The 20856-nt window shown below is 50.0% G+C and overlaps 1 protein-coding gene across 1 annotated transcript in view; it reads right to left on the bottom strand.

Moving 5' to 3' along the window:
- Nucleotides 1-20856, bottom strand: part of exoc4 (exocyst complex component 4) — a 132630-nt gene that overhangs the window by 17251 nt on the left and 94523 nt on the right. Inside the window, exons 12-14 of the mRNA XM_036518366.1 lie at nucleotides 11571-11707; nucleotides 10121-10276; nucleotides 5600-5778 (exon numbers count right to left, since the gene is read on the bottom strand). Coding sequence (XP_036374259.1) covers nucleotides 5600-5778; nucleotides 10121-10276; nucleotides 11571-11707 — 472 coding nt within the window. The remainder of the gene's footprint in view (nucleotides 1-5599; nucleotides 5779-10120; nucleotides 10277-11570; nucleotides 11708-20856) is intronic.

The following is a 20856-nucleotide window of genomic DNA, read 5'->3' as shown; positions in this document are numbered from 1 at the left end:
CACACACACACAGGCAGGGAGAGACAGAAGAGCGAGCGAGCGAGAGAGAGAGAGAGAGAGAGAGAGAGAGAGAGAGAGAGAGAGAGGGAGGGAGAGAGAGAGAGAGAGAGAGAGAGAGAGAGAGAGAGAGAGAGAGAGAGAGAGAGAGAGAGAGAGAGAGAGAGAGAGAGAGAGAGAGAGAGAGAGAGAGAGAGAGAGAGAGAGAGAGAAGCATTTTCTGCGCCTCTCTGAAAAACCTGAGCATTTGCCTCTCTTGCTTTGAAAGGGCTGGGTGGGCCTACAAAAAGGAAGGCTGCCTCTCTGAGGAGGTTCTGGGGGTCGAACAAGTGACCTTTCTCAAGGTTAAAAATCAATTTTCGGGTTTTGGAAGAGCTCCGCTAGCTCTTCTCTGAAAAGGACACTTGCTCGGTGAACAAGGTCTACCAAGGTTATACGAGGGTTGGATGCCGACATGCATGTCCAAAACTGACCACCGTGGACACCACCAAGGCCTCTTACCATGGCAAAATTCATCCCCCCCTCCCCCCACCCCCTACCGAAAGCGCATGCAATTAAAGAGCAGAGAGCTCGACTAAGCAATTAAAATCCCACCGCAAGACACAAGACTTTTCACTCGTTGGGAAAAAAAACAGTTTTAATCACTCCCACAGACCTGACAAACCCTAAACGAAGTGTTTCTGTAGCAGATAAGTGTTGGGGCAATGCCGTGCTCGGTAGATGAGACGCGCATCTCCAGTCTCAGTTTGCTTTGCGCTTTTCTGTGAGCGTTACACACTGAAATCTTCCCACACGCTTTCATTAACCGGCAAAACAAACGAAGAGATTTAAAAAAAAAAACTGGAAAAAGACCAATCCAAATGAGCTGTTTAAGCAATGCCAAATAGAATCGAGTACCACAGATGATTAACTCCCTGCTTCCAGTGGATGGTGAGCGTGCACAGCGCAAGAGTGTGAGTGTCAAATGCACAAAACAAAACAATGCATAAACAGTCAAATGCACAAAAACTGCCACCAATTTTTGTATGGATTGTGGTTGTGGAATAATGATGTTCCCATCAACCGGATGTTCCTTTCAGAAGGGCAACTGCATTATATATGTATGTATGTGTGTGTGTGTGAGTGCGTGTGTGTGTGTGTGTGTGTGTGTGTGTGTGTGTGGGGAGTCACCTGTGTGTGTGTGTGTCCATGGTTACGAAACGAGGCGAATTTGCTAGTTTGTGTTTGTTGATATGTTTGTGTAATGATGCTTCCTACAGCAGCCCTTGGATCAACCTCACAGCACCAACACCCCCAGGTGGCTCCCCCCCCCCAGGCCCCGGCCCCCAGCCAACGGCCCATGTCAACCCCCGCCCCCCCCCGCTGCGGCCAGGCAGGACCCACACGAGGGGCACAGAGGGCACAGGGTGGCAGCAGCCCACTCCTCCCACAGATCGCCTCCAAGCCTGTGTCTCACTTTGATGATGCGATCAAGACGGCACTGCATGGGGCCGCTAATTTACTGCCGAACAGACGGCCTGCGTCCGAATGCACATTCCTCCTGACTGACAGCTTGCTTTTTTTCCCCCCCGTCTCTCTCTCTCTCTCTCTTTCTCTCCTTCCATCTTTCATTTTTTTTTTGTGGAGCCTGTCCAATTATCTTCCAACCCTATCTCCCCGAACCTTCTGTTCCTTCCCATCTGTGGGAGATGAGAGCGGCGAACGCGGCCCACAGAAACAGAGGAAGCCGTGGCAGATCGCTGCTGCGCTCCGATGTGATAAACAGTTTAATCACTCCGCTCCAAGTGAAACCAGACAGAAAGAGAAATAAGACAGAAATAAAGACAAGAGTGAGAGAGAGAAACAAATAAAAAGTTAAAAAAGTGTGGGGTATTTTTTTAAGCCTAAACTACACAATAGCGCAACCAAAGCACAAGAGTTTAACTGCTTTGCTCCTCAGGTAAAAAAAAAAAAAGAGTATGTTCAGAAAAAAATAGAAAACAGAGGAAAAGTGCTGGGCCCGCAGCAGACAGCACATCTACGGCCGGAGGAGAGAGGAGCCACTTCCTGGAGGACTCGGTGGAGGCATGAATAATGCATGGTCCTGCCTGAAACTGCTAATTATTCCACTTGCGGAGAGGGATGACATTTGCATGGGGAGAACAGAGCTCTGCTTGGCCGTGACCTACGACCTGTGCTTGTCTGAGACAGAGAGAGAGAGAGAGAGAGAGAGAGGCATCTCTGGGTTTGGCTTTGCTTGGCTTCTCTTGGCCCTCAGGACAGACAGACAGAAAGGGTGGGGGTGTGGGTGTGTGGGTGTGAGAGGGGGGCTTGGTGAGTTCAGCCTCGCTCTCGGCTCCATGGACTGAGCAAGAGAGAGAGAGGGAGAGAGAGAGAGAGAGATAGCGAGAGGGGGATCACACAGCTTATGCTAATGCCGCGCTGCACCACTGGAGGGAGTAGGCCCGTAACACAGGTCAAGGTAAAAACTCCAGTCAAACTTTCCTCCCTCCGAGCAAAGCCGGATAATACTTGAAATACTGCTTTTGTTCTCCAGGAAAAAAAAGGAAAAAGGAAGAGTAAAGATCCTTCAGTGGGATTCATATGAACCACACCAAAGTAAACCTATGGCTACGTGTGCTTCTTAAACCCAATGGACAACTACTTTGAAAAGCAGGTCTGATAAACAGAAATATTTCAGTAGGGAGTTGGGGATGTAGGTTTGGGTACAGGGGACACGGATTTGAGTTTTTTTTTTCTCCCTGGGACTGGGGAGAAAATTAAAATGTGCAAGTAATTCAGTAGAAAGCATTCCCTGCTTGGAAAGTTTTAGATATAAATTACTTGCACACATTAACTTACTTAAAACACATAAATTACGACCATGTTACCTATCACTGCAAAGGAGAGATCTCATATTCATACAGACACATTCAACAGTACACATAAAAACACACAAATATGTGTAGCCCCACATAGCTCCACACACACACACACACACACACACACACACACACACACACACACACACACACACACAGGCAAGTGCACAGAAAGAGGTGCACATATGCCCACACCCACATACAAAGACGCGGTCATGCACACTGACAAGCACATGCATAAAGTACAAATGTACACACACACACACACGCACACACGCACACACACATACGTGCCGCAGGCTGCAGTATTAACCATCCCACAGCATGGTCCTGCAATAAAGGCAAAATCAAACAAAAGCAAATATTGTCAGTGGGGATTATGTATCCAGAGGACCGCCCAGATGGGCGATAAGACCCAAACGTCCACTGCCTTCACGGGGAACGGATAACCCAAAAAAAAAAAAAAACACCACACAACCACGGTGACTTCAAACGGTGACTTGTTTTAATCACGCATGCACACGCACACAACTGTTGAATCAAATTAAGATTAAATTAAGATTCAACAGCAGCAAGCCCAAACAGGGGCCAGCTTTTATTTATCATGCTAATCTTATCCACCGTGCTGCGAATGTTTGCTCCGGAGCGGCAGCAAAGCTCCTCGACCCGAGCAATAATGGAAAATAATTACATTATTATTCTTCTAAACAAGAGGCCCTGTCGTATCAATTTATTCTAAAATGCAGATTTCTGTAGCAACACAAGATCCCTTTTGTTTTCACGTCACACTTTACATACGAATTACAAACGGTGCATATAGCTCCACATATAAGCATGCTGGGAAAAAAAATGATGTCATCACAAGCTCCATGGGGCTTGTGGCATATTACATGTACAAGCACAAAGTCTTCGCATCCACCCAAGAACAGCATAAAAAACAAATCATAACACCAGCCCCTTTCAGACGCCTTTACATTCTCCGCATATTTTAAAAAACAAAAAAAACAGAATTTATAAAAAAAGGAGAAATCACTGTCTCGTCTGCCTCGGGGACGGCGTAGGGGGAAAAGTTTTCCGCCGAGCGCCACTCTACAGATCAGCCGGCGGAATGAGCACCCTTAATCTGCCCAATATTACACTGGGAGGAACGCGTGTTCGTCTGGAAGACAAGAAAGGGGAAAATGACTTGTTCATACCTGACTGGCTCTGTAATATAAAATCCAATTTGGGGGGCGAAGAAGGGAGAGATAAGGGCTTCCGGCCAGAGTGTTCCCATCAGCTCTGCAAACACTAAATAATGAACAGTATGGAGGCTGCCCCGCCACGATAAAACACTCCATTAATGCCACTCCGCAAAATTAATGATAATTATGCCACGTTCGCAACTCCGCACTTATTGAATTTTTATCTGCTATAAGAGCAATATGGAGTTTTCAAAGAAAATAATAAAAAAAAGGTAATTTACCGTTTTGAGGAGGAAAGAAAAAAACGAAGCAACCTTCACAGGGTTTGCGGGAGAAATGGAAGAAGTTTGACCGATTGACGGGAGAGAGAATACTGTGACACATCTGACGCAGATCTATCTGTATGTACCAGGATGGTGTACTTACTCTGTGGCTGTGTGTGCAGGTGTGCACACCCAGGTGTATTACTTTGCTTGTCTATACCAGGAGACAGCATTCACAATAAGTGCACTACTTTGTACTTACCTTTACAGAACATTGGATTCTGGTGTGTGTATACTGAGGTACAGCACTCAATTTCTGTGCATATACTCAAGTTCATTATTGGCTGTGTGCGCATACATACCAAGATGTAGTACACGCTTTGTGTGTTCATATCTGGTTGCAGTAATGGCTTTGTGTTTATAACCTAGCATGGTATCAGCCTGGCATGTGTACACAAGAGTGCAGTTCTACGTAGGTGCAGTACTCTCCGTGCATACGTACCCCGGGTTAGTGCTCCCTTTGTACATAGATTCCCAGGTTTAGCCCTTTCTTTGTGTAAATATCTGGGTGCAGCACAACCTTTAAGTATACGCCTAGGAATAGTGCTGGCTTTGTGTGTGTATATATGTGGGTGTACTACAAGTTGTTGGTCCTGTATAGTGTCCTCTCTGAGTGTATATACCCAGGTGTAGTGCTGGCCCTGTGTATATATACCCAGGTGTAGCACTGGCCCTGTGTATATATACCCAGGTGTAGCACTGGCCCTGTGTATATATACCCAGACGTAGGGTTGGCACTGTGTATATATACCAAGGTGTAGCATTGGCCCTGTGTGTATATATACCCAGGTGTAGGGTTGGCACTGTGTATATATACCAAGGTGTAGCGTTGGCCCTGTGTGTATATATACCCAGGTGTAGTGTTGATTCTGTACACACCCGGGTGTAGTGTTGATTCTGTATATACCTGGGTGTAGTGTTGATTCTGTATATACCCGGGTGTAGTGTTGATTCTGTATATACCCGGGTGCAGTGTTGATTCTGTATATACCCGGGTGTAGTGTTGATTCTGGATATACCCGGGTGTAGTGTTGATTCTGTACACACCCGGGTGTAGTGTTGATTCTGTATATACCTGGGTGTAGTGTTGATTCTGTATATACCCGGGTGCAGTGTTGATTCTGTATATACCTGGGTGTAGTGTTGATTCTGTATATACCCGGGTGTAGTGTTGATTCTGTATATACCTGGGTGTAGTGTTGATTCTGTATATACCCAGGTGCAGTGTACTCACTCTGGGCCTGCGGGAGGTTGGAGAAGAAGCCCTTCAGTCTCCCTGCCAGCCACTCCATGCTCTCCTGCAGGTTGGCCAGGGCTTTCAGGTCACTGACATCACGCAGGATCTCATTCTGTGGGATCAGCTTGTCTCCTAGGTTACCCGTCAGCACCTCCGACTCCTTGGCAAAAGCAGCCCTGGATGGAGAGAGGGCAAGAAGTAGTGTGGAGGAGAAGCTGGTGAAAGGAGGAGAGACTGTCTGAAACAGCCTGCATGGAGTGTTGCTTCCTTAGGGAGTGTGACAACTTGAATAAAACTTCAGAAAGAAGCTGCAAAACATTTTTTATAGAAAAACATTTGAAAATAGTATTTCTCATGTAGCAGCATGTAATTATTCATTTAAAGGTAGTAACACCAAATGCAAAAAAACAGCATTAAAAACTTTTTTCCAGTGGGAGGTCTAGCTAGATATGATAGGTAGTATGATAAACTAATGCAATGAATCATCAAAAAAGGACACAAAAAATCGGATCCCCACAACATCTTCTGCTGGTAGCACTTAGCTAGTTACCAACTCTGCCAGCTAACCAGGACCGGAAAAAGCAATTACCCTATAGTGATAGCTCCTTACTAAACAAGGCAATTGTGTAGCAGAGAACTGTAGCTCTAAGTAACTAGCAGATCTCTAAGTCAGAAAGCTCCACCTAGCTATCTACGGAGATTCTGCTGGATCAGCTCATTTAATTTATAATGTGTGTAGATCAGGGGAACATGTTCTAACTTACAGTTTATAAAACAAATGAGAAATCACAGTGAAATTCAAAGAACACAGAAAAACACAGCAATGGCTACATGAATGCAGTTTCTTCTCTGGTCACTGACATCATTTGTCAGATAAAGCTCATCCAGCAGAACACAAATAGTCATGGCTGGGGGGGAGACGGGGGGTTTGGTCTCAGGAATAAGTCAGCTGGAGATGTGTGAGGGGACAGGAATGTTCCGGAATGTGCGTGGAGACACACGGGAGTGTTGTGGAATGTGTGAGGGTGATATTAGGACTCGGTAAAAGGGGGACTGTACTAACAATGACACGCTCCCCTGAACAGAGGATCGCTGACCAAGCCTCACGCCAGGGCCAAGGGGCTGGACAGCGGCCAAGAGTCCGCACCGACACCGCCTCGCATTTCAATGAAGCCGCCCGGCCTCACCCCCTCTGTCCCCCCACCTCACACCCTCCCCAGCCCTCCCTCTCCCTGAACTCTGCTCACTCAGCCATCACAGGGCTGGGGATGAGGGGAATTAGCTCCCATTATCCACCAAGCAAGGCATAAATATGAAGGAGAGGGTTGTCAGGGGGCAGCTGGGATTGGGGTGGGGGGGTGTATATTTGACCCTCTGCAAGGCTTCACTAAGACTCCTCTCACTCCACCCTAGAGCTACTGTCTTATCAGAGGCCGGTGGTGGGGGGGGGGGGCTCACAGCACTGAACATGTCTCTGTCCCTGTGTCAAAGGAGCACTACTGCAGCTGATCCAGCACTGGATAAATGTGGAAAAAATCCACTGCAGGCCATACGAGTCGCTCAGAGTCTCTCCGAGCGAGAGCAGACCGCCACCCGGCTCCGCCGAACGAGCTTCATCAATTACGCACTCCAGCGCTTCCCAGATTCGTCAACCCCGATTCCCATCAAACCCCCGGATCTATCAATCTCCCCCCTCGGGTCGACGGCACTCCGGACCAGCCCTGACACTGCCGCTGAAGAGTTGGGGATGAATAAAATATAACCGAGCAGACGCCTGCACAGTCATGTGAGCACGATCCGTCTTTAAATCGAACCCCGGGCCTTGGGGCTGCCGAACAGGACTGCTTCCCCCCCATCCCCACCGTCCTCCTTCCCCAATGCCCCCGTTTCAATCACCCTCTCAGACACCGGACTCAATTAGGAAAGCGCTTCATTTAAGCCCATCAGCGAGACGGGAGCCCCGTTAATGAAGGGCCATAACTCTTCCAGCAGTGACACCGCTCCCGTACTGAGGAGGGGGGGAAACCTGATTAGTATTGAGCCTGGGTTCAGGCTTGCAGAGCACACCACCAGGACACCCTCGCCGAGCTGTGGAGAGCAGGGAGAAGGGGCAGCCGGGCGGTGGGACATTTCAGCCTTTTGTGTGCCAATCCTCCTGGGAGTACAAGAGCACTATCCTAACAGCACCAGAACACAGCCTTGGGAAGCTGAGAAGCTGGTCTGCTGCATGTCATGATGGAAGGCCTTCAATCTGTATGAAGGGCCACTCTGCTGCCGTTTAATGCTAACAGGCTCTCGGTTTGAAAAAGCCAAGGCAGGATATAGGAGGAGGGGAAAAAAAATGGATCCAGGGGGGAAAAAGCAAACATGGACCGAATTGAGATCTTCCTAATGCAATGCCAAATCTCATCCGCTAACGTCGCGCGGGGCGTAATCTCGGCGCGCCGACGGGAGAGCGGGGAGAGAGCTTTAATAGCCGACTTCCTTTATCGTTCCCTGGCTGTAGCGCCGTTGGTTTAATGGGCTCTCCTCCCCCACACTCCAGTTCATTTATTTACTTTACAATTTCAGGCTGGGGCAACATTCCCCTCGAAGGCAGCACGTTCTAAAAGCAATTTCAATAACCACAGTTTTCCCCCTTTTTCTTTCTGACGGGTTTATCCGACAGGCCAGTGAGGGTATTTTTTTGTACCCCTGTCTTATTTAAGAAAAGAGTCTGGTAATCTCTCTGTGAGAAAAGGTGAAAGGAGGTTCCAGGAGAGCAGGCCTGCATAGTGCACTTCCTCCTATCGAATGTGCTGCAATTCAGACTAAAACAGGACTCTCACAACTGATGGGGCCCTACACCAATCAGCTGCTTCCTGTGCAACAACAACCGACAACAAAAGAACTTCTGACAGCATCTGTTCTGAGGTCTGCTGCCACTGAGAGAGCTGTGCTGGTAACTGTGGAAAAGTGGTGGCCGAGAGGGATGACCATGAGGTTGCCTGTGTGCTAACCTACAGTCACATGGATTGTGTGACTGCGCATTCATAGGGGGCCTGCCAGCCACCCAGCGGTCTCACATGATAAGTAACGGGGTGGGGGGGGGGGGGGGGGGGGCTTGTGGGGGTGGGTGGGTCATGTCTTCACGCGCAGATTCATATTTATTCAGAAATATCGATTATTTCCGAGCCCCGTCCTCTCCCGTCTGCTGGAGCTGTTAGAATGATGGACGACCTTGAGCCGTGGAGGGCGATAATGAGGAGACCCGCGGGTGCTCGCGGTTCGGCCGGGGCAGGAGCACCTGAGAGGACAGCGGGACAGGCCCGTGGGACAGGTGGCGTGCGGGACGCGTTACATCACGTCAAACCCAGAGACGCCCTCACACAGATGGCCTCCCGTGCTCACCACTCCTGTGCCACCGCATTACTTTACACTCAGGGACCTGCCAGGCTGACAGGATTTTACAAGCACTGTACTGGCAAAACTGCCAGCAAAGATTCAAAGAAAAAAAAAAAATACAAGTAAATATTAAACTGATAATATGTGATGAAATATTAAACTGATGGTAAATGTAAAAGAGTGGCTGGTAAATACAACGTATAAAAGATAAAGGCTTAAACATTGTTGGTTTACATAAAATGCCATTTTAGTGGCCAACGTAAAAATTGCTTTTACCAGCAAAATACTTATTTACCAATGATTATATACTTAACAGCTGTGCAACATTAACTGAAAGACATAAAAGCCAAAGTAAACATAAAATCAACAAACTTCTGTTTGTACTGAAATGCAAATCAAACAGAAACTTTCGCCGGAATGCCTTTCGCTGAGTGAAACGCATTACATTATGCATACAACTTCGGTTTCTGCATAAACATCTCTCCTTCTAAACGTAAAACAAATGTTGAAAATGACCCTGTAAGCAGTGGGAAGCAAGGTTTCACTTTGACTGGCACCTTAAGTAGCATTTTTCTAAAAAATGTTTACTGCTTAACAGGGCTTTATATTTAAATATCAGCAACTTGTTTTATGCCTACTGGAAGCTTAATGTTCAGAGGCATTTTTTTTAACACATTTACAGTACATTTTCCAGCAGTATATACAGACACCTGAGTGGCTCCAGAGATGGATAAACCTTAAACTCAGGGGTTTCAATAACAGCGGGATTCAAACTGAGGACCCTCTTGTTTGCTGATGAGTTCAGTGCCCTTCAACGCTGCTCCGCACTGCCTCCTCTCCTCTCAGACGCCGATGGCTCACCTCAATCTTCCCCGCGTGTCACTCAAATGCAGAACAGATACTCTTATACAAGGCATGCTTTACAACATTCAATCTCACACACTCTCTCGCCCATTTACATGGCCTAATTCTTTCTATTTGTAATGTAGAACACATAGGCACGAAGGCTTTGTCCTGATAACTATTCAAACCCCACAACCCTCAGATGTATGGGTCAGCGCTCTGTGTCCGCCACCAGATGGCAGCGCGTTCATGGATCATGGGCTTCCGGGGGGGGGCAGGAAAGCGGGGTACCTGGTGAAGTCCTCTTCGTCCTCCCTCTTCTGCCTCATGCCCCTGGGCGTGGCCATGCTGGCCCAGTTGGGCAGGGACTGCAGCAGGCGGCTGATGTCCTCATCCTTGGACCAGGACGCGCTGATAGTCAGCTTCTCCTCTGATTGGACGATTCCCCTGCAGACGCACAGAGGCAAAGACAGTCACGCGCACAGTTAAGCTGGATGCCATCTCTGTATGGAAAGATGTAGCGAAGGGCGAGAGCAGTCACCCCATCCGGCCTCGAACCCGGGTTCACAGGGTACCAAACATGCGACTTTGACTGCGACGCCAAAGAGCCAGGCTTGTTGGTATGGCAGTCGGAGCGCATACTCAACCGTAGTGACAGCACTCTGTCACAAAAGAGGTATATAAACCACCAACTCAGAGGTGAAATAAAAAAGAGGGCTTGCTCAAAAGAAGCTAGTTCTTGAATTAAGAGCCAAAAGACCATTTTTACATGACAGCTGGAATATCTTCAGAGTTAAAGCCGGCTGTAGTTTATTGACTCTTGTGATCATACAGCATTATTCCTGCTTAAAGAATCCTTGCTGTACCGCAGGAAGTTTCAGCTGTAAGACAACAAACTGCTATAGTGGTATTTACTTGTTTGGAAGAGTATGATGGTCTAAGGTGGGTGTAAATTGATTGTAGAGACAGGGTAAATGAGACATTAGCATATAGACTGTGTTAGTGATAGATTAAATGAGACATTAGAGGACAAAGTATAACAACAACTTGGAGTGGGAAAAAGAAGGCTTTAACATATTGTGGAGGTATATAAAGAAATCCATGGGTTGGCACTTCCTGCTCATGAACAGACCCTACCCCACTGACACACACACGCGCACACACACACACACATATGCACGCACGCACACGCACACACACACACACACACGTGCGCGCCCATAGCAAACGGCAGCTGGGGCTCCCTGTCCCCAGAATCCCCTTGGGAGGGCCAGCGAGGGGAGAACACCTGGTCAGGTGACAGGGGAGGTGCGCCTGAGCGCCGGGCCCCCGTCTGCAGCTCCTGCTGGAGGGGTCAGAGGTCGAGACAGAGCCCCGGGTTCTCTGGGGCCCAGGCAGAAGGAAGACGTGCAGAGAGCACAGAAGCTCCTGTCAGTCTCTAGCTCTGTCTCCGTGGCTCTCTTTGTGTCAGGCAAGCACACAGCATGATTAACTCAGGGGAATCTCTGGGCTAACAGAGAGCACGGTACTCAAAATCACAACTGTAGAAGGAGACGCTTCTATTTTTCAACTGGGGAGAGCAAGTACATTAATCAAAGAACATTATGCTGGTATACCGTAATATACCAAGCAATATATTGTAACTTACTGTAATTTTATCAAAGGTGATTATATTACGTGTCATTATTTTCAAGGTAATGACTAGTGAGGCACTACACTAGGTGTAGTGGTGTGGTGTTACCTGTAGGCGGTGTTGCAGATCTCCTTGTACTCTTTCAGTTTGTCACACACCATCTCGAGGAACTGGTTGGAGTAGGAGCTGAGGTCCTGCATCAGGGTCATCAGGTCCTGGATGGACTTCTCCACAACTACCGTGCTCTGCAACAGCAACACAGAGGAGAGACTCAGGGGTTAACATACAGCATGCGTGCATAGACACAGGTACAGACACACACATGCTCACACACACTCACACAAAGACAGACACAGAGAGACACACACACACACACACACAAAGACACAGATACAGACACACACATACTCATATACACTCACACAAAGACAGACACAGACACACATACACAAGGACACAGATACAGACAGACAGACAGACACACACACACACACATACACAGAGACACAGATACAGACAGACACACACACCAACACACACACCAACAGACACACAAAGACACATACAGACACACACACACCAACAGACACACAAAGACACAGATACAGACACACACACACATATACATGTGGAATCACACAAGCATTAGTACACACTTTCACACTGACACATAACCCACCCACCCACACACAAACACACACACACACACACACACACACACACACACACACACACACACACAGAAAGAGAGAGAGAACGCGAGAGAGTGAGAGACAAAAAAAAATCAAACAAACGCAAACAATGCTGATAAACCTGCTCCAGTGCTAGTGAATATTAACAAGCTGGGTGGCCAATCAGTATGATTGTGCTGGTAGGGACTGTGCTTTTGTCCTATTGCTCCATGCAAGTGCTGGTAAACGACACAGCCGTGTCACGGGCGGGCTCGGGGGGAATGGGGGCGGCTGCGTCTCTCTCCGAGTCCCTATCCTCCCGGCTCGTTCAGCCAGGGTGACTCACGCTCGTTGTGAGGCGGCTCCCGCCAGCGACTCGGCGTGATGCGATTGTCCACGCCGGCGTCGGATCGAAGCCGCGGCTCCGCGCAGACGAACCGGGACACGCAGCGCAGCGACGGGAGCGCTGATCCCTCTCTGAATGAGGCTGCTTGGAACGGGGAGCCCTGAACAAAACCCCGGTACAGCCAGAGGTGAATAAACCTCTTACGGGGCCCCCTGAACACTGACCCTGGATCAGTCTGGGTTGAGGGTTAGGCTGCATCAGTGCAGAACCTTACCCAGTGCAGCCTGTCTCTGGCTGAATACCTTAGCGCGTCGTTTCCTCACATCAGGAGCAGGGACAGAGGACGCTGTACAGGAACCCTGGGTTCGCTGGGTAGAGAGGTCATCTCTTACACAGTGTAGTGTTCTTCCCCGATCTGCATTGTATTACTGAGTCCCTCAAACAGGAGGTCAGCTGTGAGACACCAGCTGCAGTGACAGACTGAATTCAGCAGGGGGCAGCAGTGGCCCACACCAGAGCATGCGTATCAGGGCAGAAGAGGCTGGGGCAGACAGACAGACAGCCAGGTAGGCAGCCGCACCGACAGACAGACATCCGCACTGCAGGGTTCAGTAATCGTTGGTGATGGGTCAATAATATCATCGGACACCAAAACAGAGCCGCGATGTTTTTCCCCCTCTCTGCCGCGGATTGATATTCCCCCGCTGAGCCGCCGAGCGCCCGGGAGAGTGCTGTTCTGCGCCTCCCGTCCTGAGTGACAGCTGTCTCTGGAGCCTGGCAGCGGGAGGCAGGGGAGACGTGTGTACCTGCCAGGTGTAATCAGGGCCCAGAGCGGGAGGAGTGACAGGGACATGGGTAGAGCTGAAGGGAACAGTCTGTTCCTCTCTCTGCTGCAGAGCGGAGAGTCTACTGCACCGAGATCCTACAGCACTGAGAGGTACTACTGCACCGAGATCCTACAGCACTGAGAGGTACTACTGCACTGAGATCCTACAGCACTGAGAGGTACTACTGCACTGAGATCCTACTGCACTGAGAGGTACTACTGCACTGAGATCCTACAGCACTGAGAGGTACTACTGCACCGAGATCCTACAGCACCGAGATCCTACTGCACCGAGATCCTACAGCACTGAGAGGTACTACTGCACTGAGATCCTACAGCACCGAGAGGTACTACTGCACTGAGATCCTACAGCACTGAGATCCTACAGCACCGAGAGGTACTACTGCACTGAGATCCTACAGCACCGAGAGGTACTACTGCACTGAGATCCTACAGCACCGAGATCCTACTGCACTGAGATCCTACAGCACTGAGAGGAACTACTGCACTGAGATCCTACAGCACCGAGATCCTACTGCACTGAGATCCTACAGCACCGAGATTATATAGCACTGAGATTCTACAGCATCGACAGATACTACTGCACTGAGATTCTACAGCACCGACAGATACTACAGCACTGAGATTATATAGCACTGAGATTCTACAGCACCGACAGATATTACTGCACAGATTCTACAGCACCGACAGATACTACTGCACTGAAATTCTACAGCACCGACAGATACTACTGCACTGAGACTATATAGCACTGAGATTCTACAGCACCGAGATTATATAGCACTGAGATCCTACAGCACTGAGAGGTACTACTGCACCGAGATCCTACAGCACCGAGAGGAACTACTGCACTGAGATCCTACAGCACCGAGATTATATAGCACTGAGATCCTACAGCACTGAGAGGTACTACTGCACTGAGATCCTACAGCACCGAGAGGTACTACTGCACTGAGATCCTACAGCACTGAGGTACTACTGCACTGAGATCCTACAGCACTGAGAGGTACTACTGCACTGAGATCCTACAGCACCGAGATTATATAGCACTGAGATCCTACAGCACTGAGAGGTACTACTGCACCTAGATCCTACAGCACCGAGAGGTACTACTGCACTGAGATCCTACAGCACTGAGAGGTACTACTGCACTGAGATCCTACAGCACTGAGAGGTACTACTGCACTGAGATCCTACAGCACCGAGATTATACAGCACTGAGATCCTACAGCACTGAGAGGTACTACTGCACCGAGATCCTACAGCACCGAGAGGTACTACTGCACTGAGATCCTACAGCACTGAGAGGTACTACTGCACTGAGATCCTACAGCACTGAGAGGTACTACTGCACTGAGATCCTACAGCACCGAGAGGAACTACTGCACCGAGATCCTACAGCACTGAGAGGTACTACTGCACTGAGATCCTACAGCACTGAGAGGTACTACTGCACTGAGATCCTACAGCACTGAGAGGTACTACTGCACTGAGATCCTACAGCACCGAGATTATATAGCACTGAGATTCTACAGCACCGACAGATATTACTGCACAGATTCTACAGCACTGAAATTCTACAGCACCGACAGATACTACAGCACTGAGATTCTACAGCACCGACAGATACTACTGCACTGAGACTATATAGCACTGAGATTCTACAGCACCGACAGATACTACTGCACTGAGACTATATAGCACTGAGATTCTACAGCACCGACAGATACTACTGCACTGAGATTCTACTGCAGTGAAATTCTAAAGCAGTGACATTCTATGGGACTGTAATTCTACAGCACTGAGAGATTCCACAGCAACAAGAGATTCTACAGCACTGAGAGATTCTACTTGACTGACATTCTACAGCACTGAGAGCACTGAGAGATTATAAAACACTGGGAAATTCTACAGGACTGAGATTCTAAAGCATCAACATTCTAAAGGTGCAGGAATTCTACAGGACACAGAAGGACTCCACAAAGTTTAGAGCACCGACTTTTCTCAGCACACAGAGATTTTAAACTACAGGCATTCAAAAGCACCAAGACATGTTGATTCAAAGGATTCCAGTTTTGCATTGGGGAGAGTTCCATTCTGAAAGAGTTCAGGAGGCGATCTCTGTCATTGCCCCATCTGAAAAGTGCATCCGAGCCACAGCGGTGACCTTGGCCCCACAGCCGACAGAGGAGCAGATGAAAGAGACAGACGATGACATCACCCCGCGCCCCCGGCTCCATCCCTCTCTCTCTCTCCCTCTGTAACCCCTCCTCCCCCCCCTCCGTCCGCCTCTATCTACGGCCCCAGACGTCTGCGCTCATCGACTTGCACGGTCCCTTCCCAATACCCGTGCCGCCAGCCCACTGGAAACATCCCTCGGAGTTCGCTGGCAATGAGAGACAGAAGATAGAGGGCGGTCGATACAAAGCGGGGGCGGGGTGGGGGTGGGGGGGGGTTCGCAGAACAGTGGAATGCTCCTTCTCTCAGATAAACAAGCACCCCCGGAAACAGAGCGGAAACAGAGAACGATCGTGACTGTCAAGGCAAAGGGGCCAACCCAGAACCTTTTGGCGGAGCGACAGGATTCTGTCAGAATGCGTCACATGGCTCGGACAGATGGAAGGTGTGGTGTGTGTGCCATATGTTTTGGTAGGGATGAGCCAGAATCCAGCAACGGCAATGGCAACCCTGATTTGATTCTTTAAATATTCTACCACATCACTAACACAACCGGACTATGAGCTCATGGGACAGCGTGCTCAATCCACAGTGGATTGTGATGGAGGTGAGGAGGCTTTAGCACATCCACTGACACTTCTCATTAGCTGACCGCACTTTAAAAGACAAATGCGACTGGACTTCCCGTCTTCTTCCCGTTCTTCGATTTTGTGCTGTCAACCCCCCTCCTTTTTCCCACGTGGGCTGTCCGTCGGACCCAGTGCCTGCGTCCCGTCACCCCACTTGATATTTTTGTGAAGCCTCTCTCCGCCCCCCGCGGGAACCGGGGCCCCCGCCGGGACCTGACACAATCTGGTCATAGCAGCGGGGGTTAAGAGTGTTGCCCTGGGGTCCATTACCCCCGATAACAAAACCTCCACTCCACACCCCTGCCTAATTCCACTCATTTAACACGGCCACTTGTCTTCCCACCAGAAATCATTAAAAAGTAATCAAGCTGTGAGCCGAGAGAGCAGGAGAGACAGAGAAATAGCTCGGGCCCACTCACACTGCCAGACACGCGATTCTCCTGTCTGGCTCTGATGTCACAAAGTGAAGAGGCCCCCCCGGGGGGGTCACGGAAACTTCTCTCCACCGCCTGGCTGGCCGACTCTACTGTAAACTTACTCATGGGGAAAGAAGCCACGGCAGGGCTTACTGCACCGGTAGAAGGGTAAGCCAAAGGATTCACAAGCTGGAATTTGGCACAAGCTCAGTCTGGGTCTCGGAAATGCGCAATCGACTGTCTGAAATGATTGTTTATTACCAATTTTACAGAGGTGCTGTTTCTTCATCCTGGTTTAGAATCCTGCTGGATCCTTTACAAATAAAATGTTTGTTTATCATCCCGAGAGTGACCGAGCGAAAACGTGCTCTGCGGTGATGCCAGTCACGTTCTGTGAGCGTGAGAAGGACTTGTGGGAGGACTCTTGCTTTATCTCGGTGAGAATCCGCACCCTTCTGTCCTGCAGAGAACGTAAATATCACTTCCTGCGGTTGCGCTCAAGAGTGTTCACCCCGCGGTCTGGATGCGGTCCAGGTGCCAGAATCCCGGGAAGAGCACCCCAGCTCCATCTCGGCAAATTAAGAAGCACCAACTTGGTTTCTAATGAGAGCAGCACCACTTCCCTGCTCCCAGAGCAGAAGCATAATGCAATATGAATTATGGAGAAAGTCAAACACACAGATGCTGTTTCCACAAGTGTTCCTCCTCCACTTCAGTGGGAGTCCTATGAAATGTGTGTGTTATTTACTGGACAGGGGTGTTCCTGCTACACTCACAGGGGCGGTGTTTGCGTCCCTCACCCCTCCCCTCCCCCGGGCCTCCCCCTCGGTGTGTCTGGGGGGGGGAGTAAGATAAATGTCCCAGCAGGAGCCCCTGCAGATGGGGTGAACGGGGCGAGAGGGGCTCAGCCTCACCTCTGCAACGGGTCAGGGGTTTCCCAATTAATCCTGCCGCGCTCCATCAGGACCGAGGCACAGGGGCGTTTAACCCCGCGGCCTCGCCCATCGCCTCGCCCGTTCCGTCCCGTCGCCCAGAGCGCGGCATGGGGGCGGAAGGGTGCGCGACAGCTGCCGGCCCGTCTCCCTCTGCCGGGCCGCGGGTTCGAGCGGCCAGCCTTCCAACCCCCCTTTCATCTCTCAAAGGGTGTAAACCTACGTCCTGCATGAGTAGGCCGGAGTCCAGCGCCAATTCATCAATGTCAATGGGATCGTGAGCGACCGCGGGCCTATAACAAAACCACACCAACACGACCGCGTGCCTTTGGCCGTGACCGCAGCAATAGGACCGCGTGTAACCGCAGGCTTTAAAGACAGCCACGGAAACGGGACCACACGCGGCCACGTGCCGTGGAGACGGCCACAGCCACAGGACTGAGTGTGACAGCAGGCCTTCCAGACAACCACAGAAAAGGGAGCACATGCAACTACATCCCTTGGTCACGTCCACAGAAACCGCATGCAACCGTAGGCCTTGGCAATGACCATTGCAGCAAAACCGCGCATTCTCCCAAAGATGGAGGGGGCGGGCACGTTCTGTGTTAGGGCCACGCAAGAACAAACTCTTCTGGATAAAGGACCATCAAGAGATGCTGGGGGCACGCATTTACAAGAGCTCTCAGCGTGTTAAATATGCCATCGGAACCATAAATATGCACGTGCAACACTTCCTCATGTAAACCCTTCTGCGACAGTGTTAGCCACATCAAACGATGTAATTTAAATGGAAATAAAACCCGGTGATTGACTTTTTCATTTGTTCCGTTCCTCCGGGCTGAGACTCGCCCCTCCGTAGCACCCCTCGCTCTGCGGCTCAGAGGCGTCTGAAAGCCGTGACAGAGACGGTCGACTCGCCCCCCCCCCCGGGGCCCGGGGGCGCGGAGGGGCCCCCCGCAGAATTAAGCGGCCTGTCATTTCCAATCACGTCCGATCACCGGGCCCTTTCTGACGAGCCGAGTTTCCAATCGCGCCCGATCATCGCGGCGTCTGATGAATTACACTTCCAATCATATCCAATCATCAGGTCGCTCTGACGAAAACAACCTGTCCGGCGGTGCGTTTCAATCTGACAGACTGTCACAGCTGCCCTATGGAGGACAGCATTACCTAACTGGCAGAAAGAGAAAATTAGGGGCTTCTAAATGATTTGGTCAGTTGAGTTCAAGTGTACTATGCTAGCCTAGCCACATAATTCCACATTTGAATAAACCAAATGTCTGAAGGGTTACCCCACAGTATAATGTTGCTCTTTGCTAAACCAAAGCATTACGCTATATACCTGACAAGGATTATCTGCAAGGACGATCAGCTGACTAAGGTGAGCGGTGTATAGAGAGGGAGGTGCTGAATGAGTAACTCTTTAAGTAATTACTGTGATTACTGCCCTGGTGTGTTCTGAACAGATGGGCCCATAAACACAGTGGGTAAACACAAGCACCCGCCCCCGCCCTCTGCCCCGCCCCATCCTCCTGTCCCGCCCCTGCCGCCTTTCACCCCCCCCCCCCCCGAAAGGGTGATTTTACGCCTTCTAATTGTTTCTGGGTCCCCGGGGATCTCCGTGCCGTTACACTGCGAGAACAGGAGGCAGGGGCGCCTCTACGGGAGCATCTTCCCAAACACAACGCCTCTGGCAACTGCTTAGCTGTTCTATCGGATCAAAAGCAAACAGAGCTTTATTCAGAAGGTTTACCCCCCCCCCAACCACACACACACACAAACACACACACACACTCTTTCTCTTCCCTCCCCCCTCCCCCCCAAAATTATTCCATACGGGACTAATGTAGCGGGGCGAGGAACAAAAGGCGATTGAAATAGGCAATGAGATGTGCATCCATTAGCGCCGTACTAATGTTCTTTACACACGCACGCGCGCATACACACATTACAGGCAGAGGGGTATTAACAGATACGCTCCCGGTGAGAGAACCGTCTCTCTTCTCCTCCAAGGAAGGCGGAGTGCCTCCCCTCTGGATCACGTGACGGACGGAAGCTTTCACACCTGCAGCTTCTCATTCGCACGTCGGCCCGCCGAGACCCGGGGAGAGGTGGGAGGCGCCGACGGCTCGTCGGAAATCAAGGGGCGGGAGGAACGTGCTCGTCCGCAGAGAACAGGAAGAAGACGACGGGGAGCGGGAATGGGAGGAGGGAGGCGCTGGCTTGCTGAGGTGGAGGTGAGAAACAGCGTGGCGGCTCGAGAACGGAGAGAGAGGGAAGGTGCTTGTCTGCCGAGACCAGGGAGAGGGAAGTAGCCTGGTGGTCTGCTGAGACTGAAGAGAGACACAGCAAGGCAGTTTGAGACCAGAGAGAAATCAAAGAGCCATGGTCTACTGAGATTCAAGTAAAAAAGAACTTCTTCAGACACTGCCCTGGATTTCTCCTCACTGTAGACCATTACATTATATTATTGTCATTTAGCATACGCTCTCACCCAGAGAGATTTACACAGGGTACAATTTCATCCATTTATTCAGCTAGATTTGACTGAAACAACTGTGGGTCAAAAAACCTTGCCCAAGGCTACAACAGCAGTGGCCCAGCAGGGAATCGAACCAGCAACCTTTCAGATACGACCCCTGTCCTTACCGCTACGCCACACTGCTGTCCACAAATAGAGATTCGTTTACACAGCTAGGTATTAACTAGTTTGCCCAAGGCTACAACAGCATTGGCCTACCGGGAAATTAAGCCAGCAATTACATACATGGTAGGGAGATGCACACACCCTTATATAAGGAAATCCACCCCCACAAAGCTGTGAAGGTAAAGTGCACGGCAGTAGGGTTATACTTAGAATTTGAACCCATGACCCTCTTCTCCAAAATCCAGTATTTTAAGCACTGGTTACACAAAAATACCTGTCCCCCTTCCTGCTGTGTTTCAGCTGTCTCATGTGTAGTGTCTTTTTTTATGGCTGTAACCCGTAACCGCCTGATCCAGAACCCTGGGTACTGTGTTACTTCACCTGGCTGGCTTTAGCACGGCGAACATCAATCAGTCTGAGCTCCATCTCCAGCTGCTGCCCAGGTGGGCTCCCATGATGCTCTGCTTCCCACTGTTCACTCTCTCTGTTATCGCCTCTCTCTCGGCCTCTCCTTCCCCCTCTCCTCTCCCCGCTCACAGTCGGAGAGGAGGGCTGATACCACTCCTCCGTCGCTCCTGACGAGCTCAGAGGCGAGATACTCTTTCACCTCATTTTCATCACTGTTTCGCCGAGTCCTCAGCACTTTACTGACGCCCTTCCCCTGCAGCCAATAATCACAGACCACAAATAATCACAGACAATCCCACTATCGGGCGCTATATGACTCT

The sequence above is a fragment of the Megalops cyprinoides genome, chromosome 23 (genome assembly GCF_013368585.1).
Source record: "Megalops cyprinoides isolate fMegCyp1 chromosome 23, fMegCyp1.pri, whole genome shotgun sequence".
Lineage (NCBI taxonomy): Eukaryota > Metazoa > Chordata > Actinopteri > Elopiformes > Megalopidae > Megalops > Megalops cyprinoides.
Note: the sequence above shows the minus strand (reverse complement) of the source record. Positions and strands in the feature narration are given on the sequence as shown.